The sequence below is a fragment of the Ovis canadensis genome, chromosome 12 (genome assembly GCF_042477335.2).
Source record: "Ovis canadensis isolate MfBH-ARS-UI-01 breed Bighorn chromosome 12, ARS-UI_OviCan_v2, whole genome shotgun sequence".
Lineage (NCBI taxonomy): Eukaryota > Metazoa > Chordata > Mammalia > Artiodactyla > Bovidae > Ovis > Ovis canadensis.
In genome coordinates this window covers 75,958,800-75,973,423 of record NC_091256.1, presented here as the reverse complement: position 1 = coordinate 75,973,423, position 14,624 = coordinate 75,958,800, and the positions used below count along the sequence as shown (strand labels likewise).

Below are 14,624 nucleotides of genomic sequence, written 5' to 3'. Positions count from 1 at the left end.
TCATTTGCCGGTGGAGGAGCTGTGCTAGAAGAGCATTCCTGGCCCCTCTCCCCACCCCTGCTCACTCAAGAGTAGGGAATTCGTTAACTGTTGAGTTTCAAAGAAAGGATCAAGGAAGCTGCTGTGGCTTTCAGACTCGTTGGTCAGCGCAGAGTGAACATTCCTCAGAGCCTGCCCCTACAGGAGAGTCCTGAGGTATTGCAGCTCTGTCAATGACTAGGTGGGTGCGGAGCAGGGTCAATGCAGAGGGGAGGCATCTGCAGACCCACCTGGGTGTACTAAAGTCACACTTTCCATCAGCTTCCACCAAAGTGTGTACAGATGCAGGAAAAGAGGAGTGCTACTAATTGTCCTCCTCAACCTCACATGAGTTTGGAAATGACACCGAAAAAGCATCTGGGGACCAGGGGGCGAGGTCTTGATGGCCAGGGTAAAAGTATGAATTTTACCCTTCAGGAAATTCTCTAAATATGAGAATTATATAACCAAAGTGCTGCTTAAGGATGATAAATCTAAGCCTTTGACTGTGTGGATCACAATAAACTGTGGAAAATTCTGAGAGAGATGGGAATACCAGACCACCTGACCTGCCTTTTGAGAAATCTGTATGCAGGTCAGGAAGCAACAGTTAGAATTGGACATGGAACAACAGACTGGTTCCAAATAGGAAAAGGAGTACGTCAAGGCTGTATATTGTCACCCTGCTTATTTAACTTATATGCAGAGTACATCATGAGAAACGCTGGACTGGAAGAAACACAAGCTGGAATCAAGATTGCCGGGAGAAATATCAATAACCTCAAATATGCAGATGACACCACCCTTATGGCAGAAAGTGAAGAGGAACTATAAAGCCTCTTGATGAAAGTGAAAGAAGAGAGTGAAAAAACTGGCTTAAAGCTCAACATCAGAAAACAAAGATCATGGCATCCGGTCCCATCACTTCATGGCAAATAGATGGGGAAACAGTGGAAACAATGTCAAGAGTGCGTTTTGGGGGGCTCCAAAATCACTGCAGATGGTGACTGCAGCCATGAAATTAAAAGACACTTACTCCTTGGAAGAAAAGTTATGACCAACCTAGATAGCATATTCAAAAGCAGAGACATTTCTTTGCCGAATAAGGTCTGTCTAGTCAAGGCTATAGTTTTACCAGTAGTCATGTATGGATGTGAGAGTTGGACTGCGAAGAAGGCTGAGTGCTGAAGAATTGATGCTTTTGAACTGTGGTGTTGGAAAAGACTCTTGAGAGTCCCTTGGATTGCAAGGAGATCCAACCAGTCCATTCTGAAGGAGATCAGCCCTGGGATTTCTTTGGAAGGAAAGCTGAAACTCCAATACTTTGGCCACCTGATGCGAAGAGCTGACTCATTGGAAAAGAGCCTGATGCTGGGAGGGATTGGGGGCAGGAGGAGAAGGGGACGACAGAGGATGAGGCTGGATGGCATCACCGACTCGATGCACATGAGTTTGGGTAAACTATGGGAGTTGGTGATGGACAGGGAGGCCTGGCGTGCTGCGATTCATGGGGCTGCAAAGAATCCAACACGAGTGAGCAACTGAACTGAAGTAATTTTCAAACTGAATAATGCAAATGCAGAACTGAAAATCAAACAACTAATATCTTTTCTTTTTTTTAAGCTCAATTAGATCCTTCAAGAAAAAAAAATGAAAGAAAAGATTTGATGGTTTGAGCCTATAGAGCGTTTGACTTTAAAGGAAAAAAAACCCCTGCAAGTATGAAAATTAAATAGTAACATCATATCTAGAAATAGCTTTTAAAACTTATTATTGGTGTTTTATTTTAAATATTTAGGTAGTGGCTACCATAGGTTAAGTGCTTTACTAATATTAACTGACTTAATCCTCTAACAACCTGATAAAGTTAGTACTATTCTTATCTCCATTTTACAGAAGAGAAAACTGAGGAACAACAAGATAAAACATTTTTTTCCGACCCCCCCCCCCCAAAAAAAGAAAAATCACAAAGCTGATGACAGAACCAGAATTCAAACTCAGGCAGTCTGAATGTATGCTCCTGACCACCATGCTCCTTCTCCATACTTTGGTTCTTTGATGGCACTGAATAATATCTCCATGTTATCGTTCGTTTTTCTCACCCTGAGACGGTGTAAGGGGATCAGAGCAGAAGGATAAAATCAAGCAAGAGAAGATGAAAAGATCTTCCATTTTTTCCTTTTCTGGGATGTTTGTAGATCATTATCTATGAAATACTGCTCTCCAGCAGAAGACTGCAATTCTATTCAAACAACTAGACCAAAGTACGTAGTCTCTGAGATTTCTGCAAAACTCATATCCATTCACTGTTCATTCATTGCTTGGGCCATAGCTGGTAAAAGGCAGGAATTTGCCCACAGAGGCAAATGAGGACTGTGCCTAAAACTTTGACCATAGTAGACTACTACAGCTTACTCGAGGGCCACGAACTGGGAAAAGTTCGTGGGTTCCGCTTGGTTACTATGAGGATTAAATGAGACCATCCCCAAGAACGACCCTGAACAGCAAAACTGAGATTAATGGTGTGGCTCTAATCTGGCGATGTTCCCTCCAGTTAAGAACGGTCCCAGGGAGGCGAGGCGGAAGGGGGCGGTGTCAGAACAATAGTTTAACTCATTGAAACAAACAAAAACAATGTTGACTGCAGCAGGCGGTGAGCAAAAAGAATCCCCTTTCCGTGAGGTTCGCGGGGAAACTGCGATCCCATTGGGTGGGGAGTCAAGGGCCCAAGGGGGAGCACGGCCCGGGGGTCCCGCCTTGGGTACAGGCCTGGGCAGGGCGCCCTGCTCCTCTCGCGCCTGCTGACCTTAGGGTGCGTGCCCATCCAGGCGTCCTCGGGGGCCCACGGGTGGGCGCTGCCGCCGCCGCGATCGTCGCCCGGGCGCTCATCGCCGCAGCCCGCGGTCGGCTGGGACTCGCCGCGCTCCTCCATGCCCGGCCGTGCGGCGCGCCCGTGGTGCACCGCGCCGTGCTCTCCGCGCCCGGCCAGAAGCAGAGACTCGCGCGTCTGGGTTCCGCCTCCGCGTCGTGTGTTGCGCCGGCGCGGGAGAGCTCAGGTGCTGGGAGGATCCGCCCCACCTTCAGACCAACAGAACGTTAACCTGAGCGAACGCCCTCCCGTCTCCGTCTGAGCTTATTCAGATGTGGGTGGGTGCTAGCGTGAAGAAGGATCAGAAGCTCTTAATTCTCCTTACATCTGCGCCGTTTACAACTCTATTGAGAAAATGGGGGCTCCTTAAGGCCTCTTTGCCCTGACGTGTCAGCTCAAAGTGTGGAAGTGGATGAGATCTCCAAAGAAAGCGGAAAGGAGAGAGACCGGAGTTTCAAGAACCTTATTTTTAGGGTGAACCGACCATTTAGGATTAGAGGAACAAGAGTAAACACGAGTTGTTGAATGTAAACACGAGTGGTTAGAAAAGTATAAGGAAACCAGCATAAGCATGTGACGTGGAAGTCAAGAAGGCTGAGCAGTTTCAGACAGGCAGTGTAAGACATTTTAAGCATTTATGGATTTACTGTGAGTGAAATAGGAGGACGCTAGAAGTTCCCGTTATGTTTTCTGTGTCCCTCTGCCTGAAGTGCTGAGACTAGATCTTAGGGGTCAAGGGTGGAAGCAAGGACTGCTTAGGAGATATTGCGTTTAACCAAGGCATGAAATGACTCTCTCAAGAGTCAAAGTGCCAGACAGGGATAGAACTTCTGCTTCCAAATATGACAGACTGAGATTATACCCCAGAAGAAAACATCTATAAAAATTGGACATAATACAAAAATAGAAACTAGATATTAGGACAAATACCTAAAAGAACATAATACAAAAATAGGTATTCCAGAATACCCTGGAATGCGAACAGAAGCACCCGAGCCTAGTCAGGAGGGCAAGCTTGCTTGTAGGGCGATGAAGCACCACAAGGAAGGTTTCACTTTTCTTGGAGTTAGCTTGAGCTAAATGCAGAAGAACCAAGTTATTGGAAAAGACCCAGATGCTGGGAAGGATTGAAGGCAAAAGAAGAAGAGGGCTGCAGAGGATGAGTTGGTTAGACAGCATCACCAACACAATGGACATGAGTTTGAGCAAACTCTGGAAGATAGTGGAGGACAGAGAAATCCAGTGTGCTGCAGTCCACTGGGTTGCAAAGGGTCCGACAGGACTTAGCAACTGAACAACAAAAATAAAGTACAGTCTGGGAGGCAGGCTCTTCAGCAGCAGGGGCACATGTGGGAAAACTCTCAGTTTTTCTTATCTGTAGAAGCAAAAAAAGTGAAGCCAGGAAACATTGAAAGCTGAAGAGATCAAGAAATCCCCAAAGGGTAGGAGCCAGAGAGAGAGGATCCCCAAACTCTGCTTTCATCTCTGAACAGATCCTGAACCACCTGAAACAAAATCCCAGCAGTTCGGTTAAAAACAAAAGATCTGAACTGAGACTAGAGTTGTCCCCCAAGAAAGAGAGTTTATGGTTTAAATGTAGTCAAGAGAATCACCTGCTAATGCAAAGAAAATAATACTCATCTTAGCAAAATAATGCAATCCAGAACATCCACAGTTCATCATTCATAAAAGTCCAAGATACAATTCAAAGCTAGTGACATATGAAAATCAAGAAAGTGGATCACATTTTCTGGAATCTGACCCTGAGATGAATCAGATGTTGAGACTGACAGAGGAAAACTTTAAAGCAACTATTATAACTATCCTCAATGAAGTAAAACACAAGTATGTTTTCAGTGAATAAAACTCTCAGGAGACAAACAAACAAACCTCATCAGAGAAAATGAAAAAAAGGATCAAATAGAAATTCTGAAGCTAAAAATTAAAATTTCAGAGATACAAAATTCACTGGGTGGACTTAACAGCCAGATGGAAATTACAGAGGAAAAAATAAATGAATTGAAGGTACAGCAGTCATCCAAGACATCATCTAAAGTGAACAACAAAGAAAAGATTTAAAAAAAAATAAACAGAGCTCAGAGAACTGCTACATAATATCAGACAATCCAACATATATGTAAATGAAATACTAGAAGGAGGAAAGAAAGAGAATGGAACAGAAAAAAATGAAGAAGTTAATAATTCCCCAAGTTTGATGAAAGAAATTTACAGGTATAAAATACTAAATGAATACCAGGTAAAACAGACACAGTGAAGTCCATGCTGAAGTCAAACTGTTGAAAGCCAGATAAAAAGCTTGAATGCATTAAAAAATGCATTATGTATAGAGAGAAATGTATCCTGTGATGTAAAAAACACACATGAAGATTCATAAATTGCCCTAGAATGTATTAAATTTGAATGAACTTATTAACTTTTACCTCTTCAAACAGCTGCTGCTGCTGCTGCTGCTGCTGCTAAGTCGCTTCAGTCGTGTCCGACTCTGTGCGACCCCATAGACGGCAGCCCACCAGGCTCCCCCGTCCCTGGGATTCTCCAGGCAAGAACACTGGAGTGGGTTGCCATTTCCTTCTCCAATGCATGAAAGTGAAAAGTGAAAGTGAAGTCGCTCAGGCATGTCAGACTCTTGAAACCCCATCGACTCTAGCCTACCAGGCTCCTCTGTCCATGGGATTTTCCAGGCAAGAGTACTGGAGTGGGGTGCCATTGCCTTCTCTGCTTCAAACAGCTGCTAAGCCCTAAAGAAGCAAATAACTCTGAAATTAGTAGGTTCCTTGGGAGAAGGCAATGGCACCCCACTCCAGTACTCTTGCCTGGAAAATCCCATGGACAGAGGAGCCTGGTAGGCTGTAATCCATGGGGTCACTAAGAGTCGGACATGACTGAGCGACTTCACTTTCACTTTTCACTTTCCTGCATTGGAGAAGGAAATGGCAATCTACTCCAGTGTTCTTGCCTGGAAAATCCCAGGGATGGGGGAGCCTGGTGAGCTGTCGTCTATGCGGTCGCGCAGAGTCGGACACGACTGACGTGACTTAGCAGCAGCAGCAGTAGGTTCATTGACAGTAATTCAAGTAATTAGAGGTCTAAAGATCCCAATTAGTTCAGGTGATGGAATTTAGAAGCATTTAGGAGCATTCTGTTGTTCATATGAGGAAAGGGGAAATTTTATAAATAAGGAGATCCAATGGAATAGGTACTAGGTGAACAGGTCCAGACATCTTCAGGGGAAGATTTTCAACTTAAGGGGAAGAAAAAAAAGATGTATGGGGCAGAGAGGTTAGAGAATCCCAAAAGTATACAGAAAGATATTTCAACTGAAAGAAGAAAAAAAAAAGCAACAGGTTAATGCTAGCCTTTGGCAAATAAATGAAGTTCTCTTGCCTAGAAAAAATGTGATCTATTTAGCATGAATATTAAATGTTTCTGACTTTTAATGTCATTGTCTATTACAGAAAGTTGAAGAATGAAAATAGATTGTCCCTTGGCTTCCATACTAAGCAATGGAAACTCATTTATAAGTAAATCTTGGTGACTTGGAGTAGCTAAGAAAGAAAACAAAAGATTTGGGACTACTTAAACAGCCTGGTAGGAGAAGGGGATGATAGAGAATGAGATGGTTGGATGGCATCATCGACGCGATGGACATGAGTTTGAGTAGGCTCCGGGAGTTGGTGATGGACAGAGAAGCCTGGCGTGCTGTAGTCGATGGGGTCGCAAAGAGTCAGACACGACTGAGTGACTGAACTGAAGCGAACAATGTCTCGTGTGGTAATCCAGAGTAAAATACACCCAAGAACAGGTTAGAGTTTCAACTTCTCATAGACTGAAGAATTTCTCCTTTTATAAATGCTCCCATGGTTTAATATATCAGAGAACCAAAGTGGTTAGGAAAAAAGCTAGATAAGTAACAACAAATAAAATTCTTCCCGAGTATACTGGGTGATATCAAATTCCATGTAATCTGGCACTTGCTCTACTGATTTCCCATCTTGATAGCTGAGACAGACCATTGTATTCCCACAAAAAAAAGTCTATAAAGTCCAGGCCGAGACATTAATTCAGTTAGAGTCTCCAGAGGAAAAAATGAACTTTGGATTGTGATGTGAATGTTTAATGTGTTAAAAGAAAACGTTTTTACACAGTGTTATATACAACAGTGATCTCAAGCTGAAAAATGTAGGCTAGCATTCTGGATCAGCTTTAATTCATTGCTTGTAAGAATGTTCATATGTATCTTGTTCCTTTTTTGTACACAAAGCATGTAATTTCCCATTCTCTGTGTTTCACAGAGAATAGGTAAGATGTTTATACTTTTAGTAAAATATTTAGGATGCTATGATATTTTACTACTCATATACATGAATATGTTTGAAGAACCTCATACATATAGAAAAGAATTTAGAATAATCAAAATATCTTCTCTCCATTTCTCATAAATTTAAGAATGCAATCTAAATTCCCCATTTTAAGAATCAGGCTATAGTATATTTAATTTTTAAAAATACTGCTTACATTTGGAACAAAACAACAACCAAAATAAGGTACCTAGAATAAAGATGACCAAACCCTTTATGGAGAACAATAAATGTTACTGAAGCTCATTAGAGAAGTATGTCTATCCATTAATTTAGGTCTTCTCTAATGAGCTTTGATAACATTTATAGATCAGTTTGGAGGAACTTGCCAACTTTACAATACTGATCTGTAAGTTCTAGCAATTTCAATCACAGTCTCAATAGGGGTTTGCCTAATACTTGATAAACTGATTCCGAAATGTTAGCATGCTGCTGCTGCTGCTGCTAAGTCACTTCAGTCGTGTCTGACTCTGTGGGACCCCAAAGATGGCAGCCCAAAGGGCCAAAAGTAACCAAGACCCTTCTGATGAATAAACTGAGAGAACTTACTATAAATGTCTATAATTAAGAGTATGTGATATTTCTACAAGGGTAGATAAATAAACCAATGGAATCAAGTAGCAAGTCACGCACATATGGACAGAGATGACATTACAGATGTAATGCAGAGTTAAGGCAATGAGTATGTGTATATGTATATGGATGTACACATATACACACATAGGTATAAAGAGAAATTGGATCGCTAATTGCACCATAAAGTCTAATTTCTTCTCTTTGTCCTTTTTTATATTATAGCTGATTTACAATTTTATATTAGTTTCAGATGTACAATATAGTGATTCAATATTTTTATACATTATGCTCTATTTAAAATTATTATAAAATAATGGATATAATTACTTGTTCTGTACAATATATACTTGTATCTTATTTATTTTATACATAGTCGTTTGAAACTCTTAATCTCATATCCCTATCTTGCACTCCCCACTTCCCTCTCCCCACTGGTAATCTATAGTTAGTTTTCTTTATCTGTGAGTCTGTTTCCATTTTGTTATGTTCATTTATATTCCACATATAAGTGATAACATACAATATTTGTCTTTCTCTGTCTGGTTTATTTCACTAAGCATAATACTCTCCAGGTCCATCCATGTTGTTGCAAATGGCAAACTATTATCTTCTATATATCTTCCATGGCTGAGTAATATTCCATTGTATATATACATACCATATCTCCTTTATCCATTCATCTGTGGATGCATGCTTATATTGCTTTCATATCTTGGCTATTGTAAATAATGCTGCTGTGAACATTGGAGTAAATGTATGTTTTTGAATTCGTGTTTTCATTTTCTTCAAATATATACCCTGGAGTCAGGTTGCTTCATCATCTGGTGGTTCTTAGTGTTTTGAGAAACCTCCATACTGTTTTCCACAATGGCTACACCAATTTACATTCCCACAAACAATGTACTGGAGTTCCCTTTTCTCCACATCCTCACCAGTATTTATAATTTGCAGACTTTTTGATAGCCATGCTGACAGGTATGAGATGATATCTCTTTGCGATTTTGATTTGAACTTCTCTGATAATTAGCAATGTTGGGTACCTTTTCATATGCTTGTTGGCCATTTGTATGTCTTTTTATGAAAAATGTCTATTCAGGTCTTCTGCCCATTTTTTAACCAGGTTGGTTTTTTTTTCTTTGATACTAAGTTGTACGTGTGTGTGTGTGTTAGTCACTCAGTCATGTCCAACTCTTTGCAAGCCCACAGACTGTAGCCCACCAGGCCCCTCTGTCCATGGAGCTCTCCAAGCAGATACTGGAGTGGGCTGCCATTTCCTCCTCCAGGGGATCTTCCCGACGCAGGGATCAAACCCACGTCTCTTATGTCTCCTGCATAGGCAAGTGGGTTCTTTACCACTAGCGCCACCTGGGAAGAACTATATGCTTTTATATGCCCTTAATATGTTTTTATATGTTTATAAAGTAGAATGGTTTTTATCAGTTTAAAATAAGATATTTAACCATATAAATTCAAAATTACTGAGCTTGACAATCTGTATATTTAAACTAAAATTTTGCTTTTGATACTTTAATCACCTGGAGCCTGCAACTCTGCCATATGGTTGTGACCATTCAAAATCATATATTCATATATTCAATATGACATTTGAAAGCACTGTGTAAGCCAACTATACATGAGATATTTAGCTCATTTTTTCCATTTTAACAAAGTTTTTAGCTTTTCTGTAAAAGGTTATATATATATAACTATATGAAAGTCATAAAATAATCCAGCTTTCTCTCTTCCCCCTTCCGACCCTGCCCTCCAGTCATGCTCTTCTCATTGCCATTCCTCATGCTCTGTGTTCTCTCATTCTTTTGCTTTTATAGTTCCATCAGCCTGAAATCCCAACCTCTCCCAACCCTCTATCATTTTCCTAAAATATGCCCCTCATTTTTCAATACTCGGTTCAAAGGCATTTCTTTAATGAGGCATTTCCTAACCATCCCCACTTCCCTTCCTTATCCTCTTTTCTTACCAGTTTATGGTATTTATTCATTCATTCAATATATCTTAATTATCCATGCATTTCTAGCACCCATGCCTTGGCACAGTAGACACTGAGAAAATGTTGAAACAATTAAGTGAAGACAATTTGAGAAACATATCTAGTCTTTTTAAACAAGATAAAAAGAATATTTTAAATTTGTGTAAATGTGTTTGGAATTGAAAAACATTTTTCTATGGTAACTATTATATAGTGCTTGGATACAGGCCAGAGCTTAGACAAAACTTTGAAAGTGGCACAGTTTAATTTTATCCCTTCCCATTTCAGCCACTGCTCTTTTTCTCACGCTACCCTCTATATCCTTTCCCTACTTGGACTTGGAGTCCACAAGCCCAGATATCAGAAATCCACAGAACTTGCTTTGTCAAAAACAGTGCCTTGCTCCATATATGGATTCCCTTCAAAGCTTCTTACAGTGCACCTCAGTTTAGATATTGAGATTAGAAACTCAGATTTAATTCACACAAATGTAGGAATACCAAAGCTATTGCCTACTATTCTTCTCTCAAGTGTTTTAGTGTTAAAATTGGCACACTTGTCAATTTGAATGAATGCTTATATTGTAGGATTTTAGGCTGGCTAAGACAAGGGAATAAAAAAATCCAAGTAGTGAAAAAAAAATGTATGTGCTCAGTCATGTCCTACTCTTTGCAACCCCATGGCTTGTAGCCCACCAAGCTCTTCTGTCCTTGGGATTTCCCAGGTAACAATACTGGAGTGGGTTGCCATCTCCTTCTCCAGGAGATCTTCTCAACCCAGGATTGAACCCATGCCTCCTGCAATTGGCAAACACTGGCAGGTAGATTCTTAACTACTGAGCCACCTGGGAAGCCCCCCAAAAGGTATTTTGGTGCAGGAAAAACTAGCCCTGTTGATTCAGCCAAGACTCCCTCCTCCAACTCTGACCCAGCCAGATAAAAAAGGGCAGGACACCTTCTGCCCCTTTCTCTGGAGAAGGAGGATTCAAACGCTCAACACCCGAATGATTGACATTTAGTAATTTCATAAATGGTTGTTGAATGAGAAAATAAGGCAGGAACTTAAAAGGCTTTTACATAGGAAGAAATTGATGTCCAGAGAGGTCAAGTCTCCAAGTTCACACCAAGAATAAGCGACACACATGAGACAAAAATTTAGCCCCAACTTCCGCACACAAAGAACTTCCAGAAAAGAAGTCCACACAAAAAAGAAATCTAGTAAAGAACTTCTTGTGGTGATGGACAGGGAGTCCTGGTGGGCTGCGATTCATGGGGTCGCAAAGAGACACGTCGGAGCAACTGAACTGAACTGAACTGAAAGAGCTTCTTTACTAGCTTTCCTCCATTGTGGTCGAAATTAAATATCCTTTGATGGTATATTTCCTAGCATTTTCACTTTGCCTGCTGATTGCGTTCTTCCACCCTTCCTTCTTTCTCCCTTATTCTCCCTTCTCTTCCAGCATGTACAGATTTTCCGTCTGTTACAATTTATCAGTTTGGGTCATTAAGGAAAAAGAAAACCATCTGAAGTGAATCTGGTCCTTAACCTGCCACCCTTTCAGGAAGTTCAGGACCCTGAGTTGTCAGGTAGAGGACATGCCCCATGAAGAGCTTTCCTTTAATTTGAAGAGTTCGCTCTGGCTCTAAAATTCTTCAGGTCTTCCAACTAGATCTTACTGGGGAGACTACTCAGTCAAAAATATATTTAAAGAGCGCTTGAGGGTGAGGAAATACAAATATTCTGCCTTCGTGGAAGTTAAAAAAAAAAAAAACAAACCCAAAACCTGTTTATCATAGTAATGAATTACTGGGTGACTTTTCATTTTAGAACTCTACCCATTTAGTCAATAGGTGCATTATGAAAAACTGGATACATTGCATCACTGTGAAGGACTTTAGACTGCGGTTTGCAAAAGCAGAATAAATTTTCTTGGAGTCGTACCGTTATGTACACACGCTCGCTCGCGCGCGCGCGCGCACACACACATACACACACGCATTCACACGCCCATTGGCAGACACAGCCACACCTCACAGCCCTGAGGAAAGCCACAGACCTCAGTACAAGCTGAACCTGAACTAGAGGAACTTTCCGCCGGACTCGGGACAAACAGCCGCACCGACACGACTGTCTGCGAGCCGGAGCCCAGGCGAGCGCCGGCGGCCGCAGGTACTCCGGAGCGCCCGCGGCGGGGCCTGGGCGGTGCGGCGGCGGCTGCAGCGGGAGGGTCCCGGCGGCCGAGGCCGTGCCAGTGCGCGCGCGCCAGCCGCCTCCCCTCCGCCCCTCGCCGCCGGCCTCGGGCATCCGCGCCGGGTCGTCCCGCCGCCCGCCACGGCCCGGAACATGGCCGCGCGCCCCGCCGCCCCCCTGGCCTGGGCGCTGCTGCTCCTCTCCTGGGCTCTGCTGCGCGGCGGCTGCCGGGCGCGCTTCGCCGCCGAGGCGGACTCCGAGGACGACGAAGAGGAGGCGGTGGTTTTCCCCGAGTCGCCCCTGCAGAGACCCACGGTGCTGGTGGTCGTCCTCGCGCGCAACGCTGCGCACACGCTGCCTCACTTCCTCGGGTGCCTGGAGCGCCTGGACTACCCCAAGAGCAGGATGGCCATCTGGTGAGCCGGCTGCGCCGGGCTGGGGGGCCGGGGGACCGCTCAGGACGCGCGGGAGACGTGGTGCGCACACCCCTCGCTGCCTGCCCGGGTCCTGGCCGGATCAGCTGTTGCGGTCGGGAAGGACGCGCGCGTCTGTGTGCGCCCCGGGTGCTACTGGGGATAAGCAGCCCGCCCGGAGCTCCCCCGGGGACAGTACGAATGGGGTGACCTCGTGCCTCTCCCAGATAGGGCTGGGGAGACGCCGCAAAAGTGCTAGCTTCTCCGCCTTTGCACTCGCGAAGATTCCTTTTTCCCCCATCTCTCATTTCTCGTCCGGGAGTGAGGGAATAAAGGTGCCCGTCGTCGCCGCCGGCTCCTTGGGACGCGACGTGGTCCGTCACTGCGGCTGGCAACGGGGGACTCCGGAGTGGCTGGGGTGCGCCGCCCTGGCTTCCAGGTGCCAGGCTTCCATCTCAGAGGCTGAAAAGTGGCTCCGGGTTCTCCCCGGGTGTGAGGAGAAAGGGGAGGGGGGGGTCAGGATCCAGAGATTAAGGCTAGGTGGAGCCCGCTGCGTTCTAACCACGCCACCACCGTGGATGCTGTCTTGTCTGAGCGCTCCAAGCTGTCCCGTCCCCGCATCCTGCCTTCCTTCCTGGGCCCAATCCCGCCGCAGATGCAAACATCGCCGGGTCCCTTGGGGTACTAAGTCCTGGGGACTGAGCAGCCTCAGGAAGGCAAACAGCAAAGATTTGATGCTCTTAGAATAGAGACCCGGGCCTGGTCCCGGTGCTTGCTGCGGGGAGGGTCAGGGCATCAGTGGGGGTGGCTGCCCATCTCAACTTGAGAACTTGGTCCTGTCCCCACATCTTTGTATAAAAGCAGATATCGGAGGGTGAGAATTTGATGGCCAGGTGAGCCGCTCAAGAGCCTGTGGAGGAGAAGGTGGACCTTGACCAGAGGAGATAAGCCACCAGATACATGGACAAGAGGCCTTTGGTCTCCGGAGGAAGCTAGAGCCCTTGTCACGGGGGAGTTCTGTCTTGTGTTGATAAAGGGAGCTGTCCACAGACAAAATATCCTTAAAGCCTTGGTGGGGCAGAAAGGGAGAAGAAAGGATAAAGCAGTAGCTGGAACTGGCAGCCTAAGGGTACCTGGTGGGCAAAGTGCAGAGGTGAGAAAGCAAACATGAGATATAGTACCGCACTGTGCTATACACTGCCTTACTATATACCCGTTATACGTGCCGGCTGCCACGCAGGAGGCCATGCTATGTGGAAAGTGGGAACATTGGTGCAGCCAGGTTTTAAGCCAGAGGATTTTTTTTAACCATTTCAGTCCCGAAAGGAAATTTTGCAAGTGTCAGTTCTCAGATGCTTTCTTCAAAAGAGGTGCTTTACAGTATGGCCTGTCTTTATGCATTGTTTAATCTTGAAGAGCATCCCAGTAGTTACTAGGACATGAGTGAGTGCAGAAGTGAGTATGAGGCACAGGTTTTGCTGTCCAATGTACAGACAGTACCCCTTTTATCAGATAGTAAACTTGGCACGGTGGTAAAGAATCCGCCTCGCAGTGCAGGAGATGCAAGAGATGCAGGTTTGATCCCTGGGTTAGGAAGATCCCCTGGAGTAGGAATTGGCAACCCACTCTAGTATTCTTGCCTGGAAAATTCCACAAATAGAGGAGCCTGGCGGGCTACAGTCTGTGGGGTCGCAGGGTGTCAGACACGACCGAGTGACTGCGCACACAGGCATGCAAACTTTTAAGAGATACTATGATCCTTATTTTACAAACAAAGACATTGAGGCTTGGATCAGTTTAGTAACTCACTCACAGAATTAATAAATGATTAAAATGGGAATTTTAACCCTAGTTTGTTTCTAAAGACCACCTCCAAAAGGATAAAGGGAACACAATGTAAGCAAAATGTATATAAACCTATAAGCTACGTATTAAGAGACTTGATTTGTTTGTCACTAGCTTGACCTTGGTTTGGGGCCAGTTGCTTGGGAGTCACAAATATCAGTTTCCTCTCAGTGAAATGAGGGAATCAGAATAAGTGATTTCAGAATTTTTTTCTGGCTCTTGAATTCCATAGATTGTATGATATGATCATAATCACTGAGCAGTGACTGCACATCCTCAGTTCCCTGGATGTTCCAGATTCTATGGATGTTGGTGTTCTCTTTAGATAAAGAGCAGTCCAGTTCTGC

The 14,624-nt window shown here is 44.1% G+C and overlaps 2 protein-coding genes across 3 annotated transcripts in view; one reads left to right on the top strand and one right to left on the bottom strand.

Annotated features, from left to right (window-relative positions):
• Window positions 1-12,068, bottom strand: part of TSEN15 (tRNA splicing endonuclease subunit 15) — a 38,390-nt gene extending 26,322 nt beyond the window's left edge. Inside the window, exons 1-2 of one of the 2 annotated variants that reach the window (XM_069546277.1) lie at window positions 11,903-12,068; window positions 2,825-3,096 (exon numbers count right to left, since the gene is read on the bottom strand). In XM_069546277.1, coding sequence (XP_069402378.1) covers window positions 2,825-2,950 — 126 coding nt within the window. In that variant the 5' untranslated portion in view covers window positions 2,951-3,096; window positions 11,903-12,068. Of the gene's footprint in view, window positions 1-2,824; window positions 3,097-5,328; window positions 5,497-11,902 lie in introns of those variants that run through there. The other variant, XM_069546276.1, reaches the window with a different exon arrangement.
• COLGALT2 (collagen beta(1-O)galactosyltransferase 2) overlaps window positions 11,806-14,624 on the top strand; it is a 117,168-nt gene continuing 114,349 nt past the window's right edge. The window contains exon 1 of the mRNA XM_069546274.1: window positions 11,806-12,435. Within this exon, the coding sequence (XP_069402375.1) occupies window positions 12,173-12,435 (263 nt within the window). The 5' untranslated portion in view covers window positions 11,806-12,172. The remainder of the gene's footprint in view (window positions 12,436-14,624) is intronic.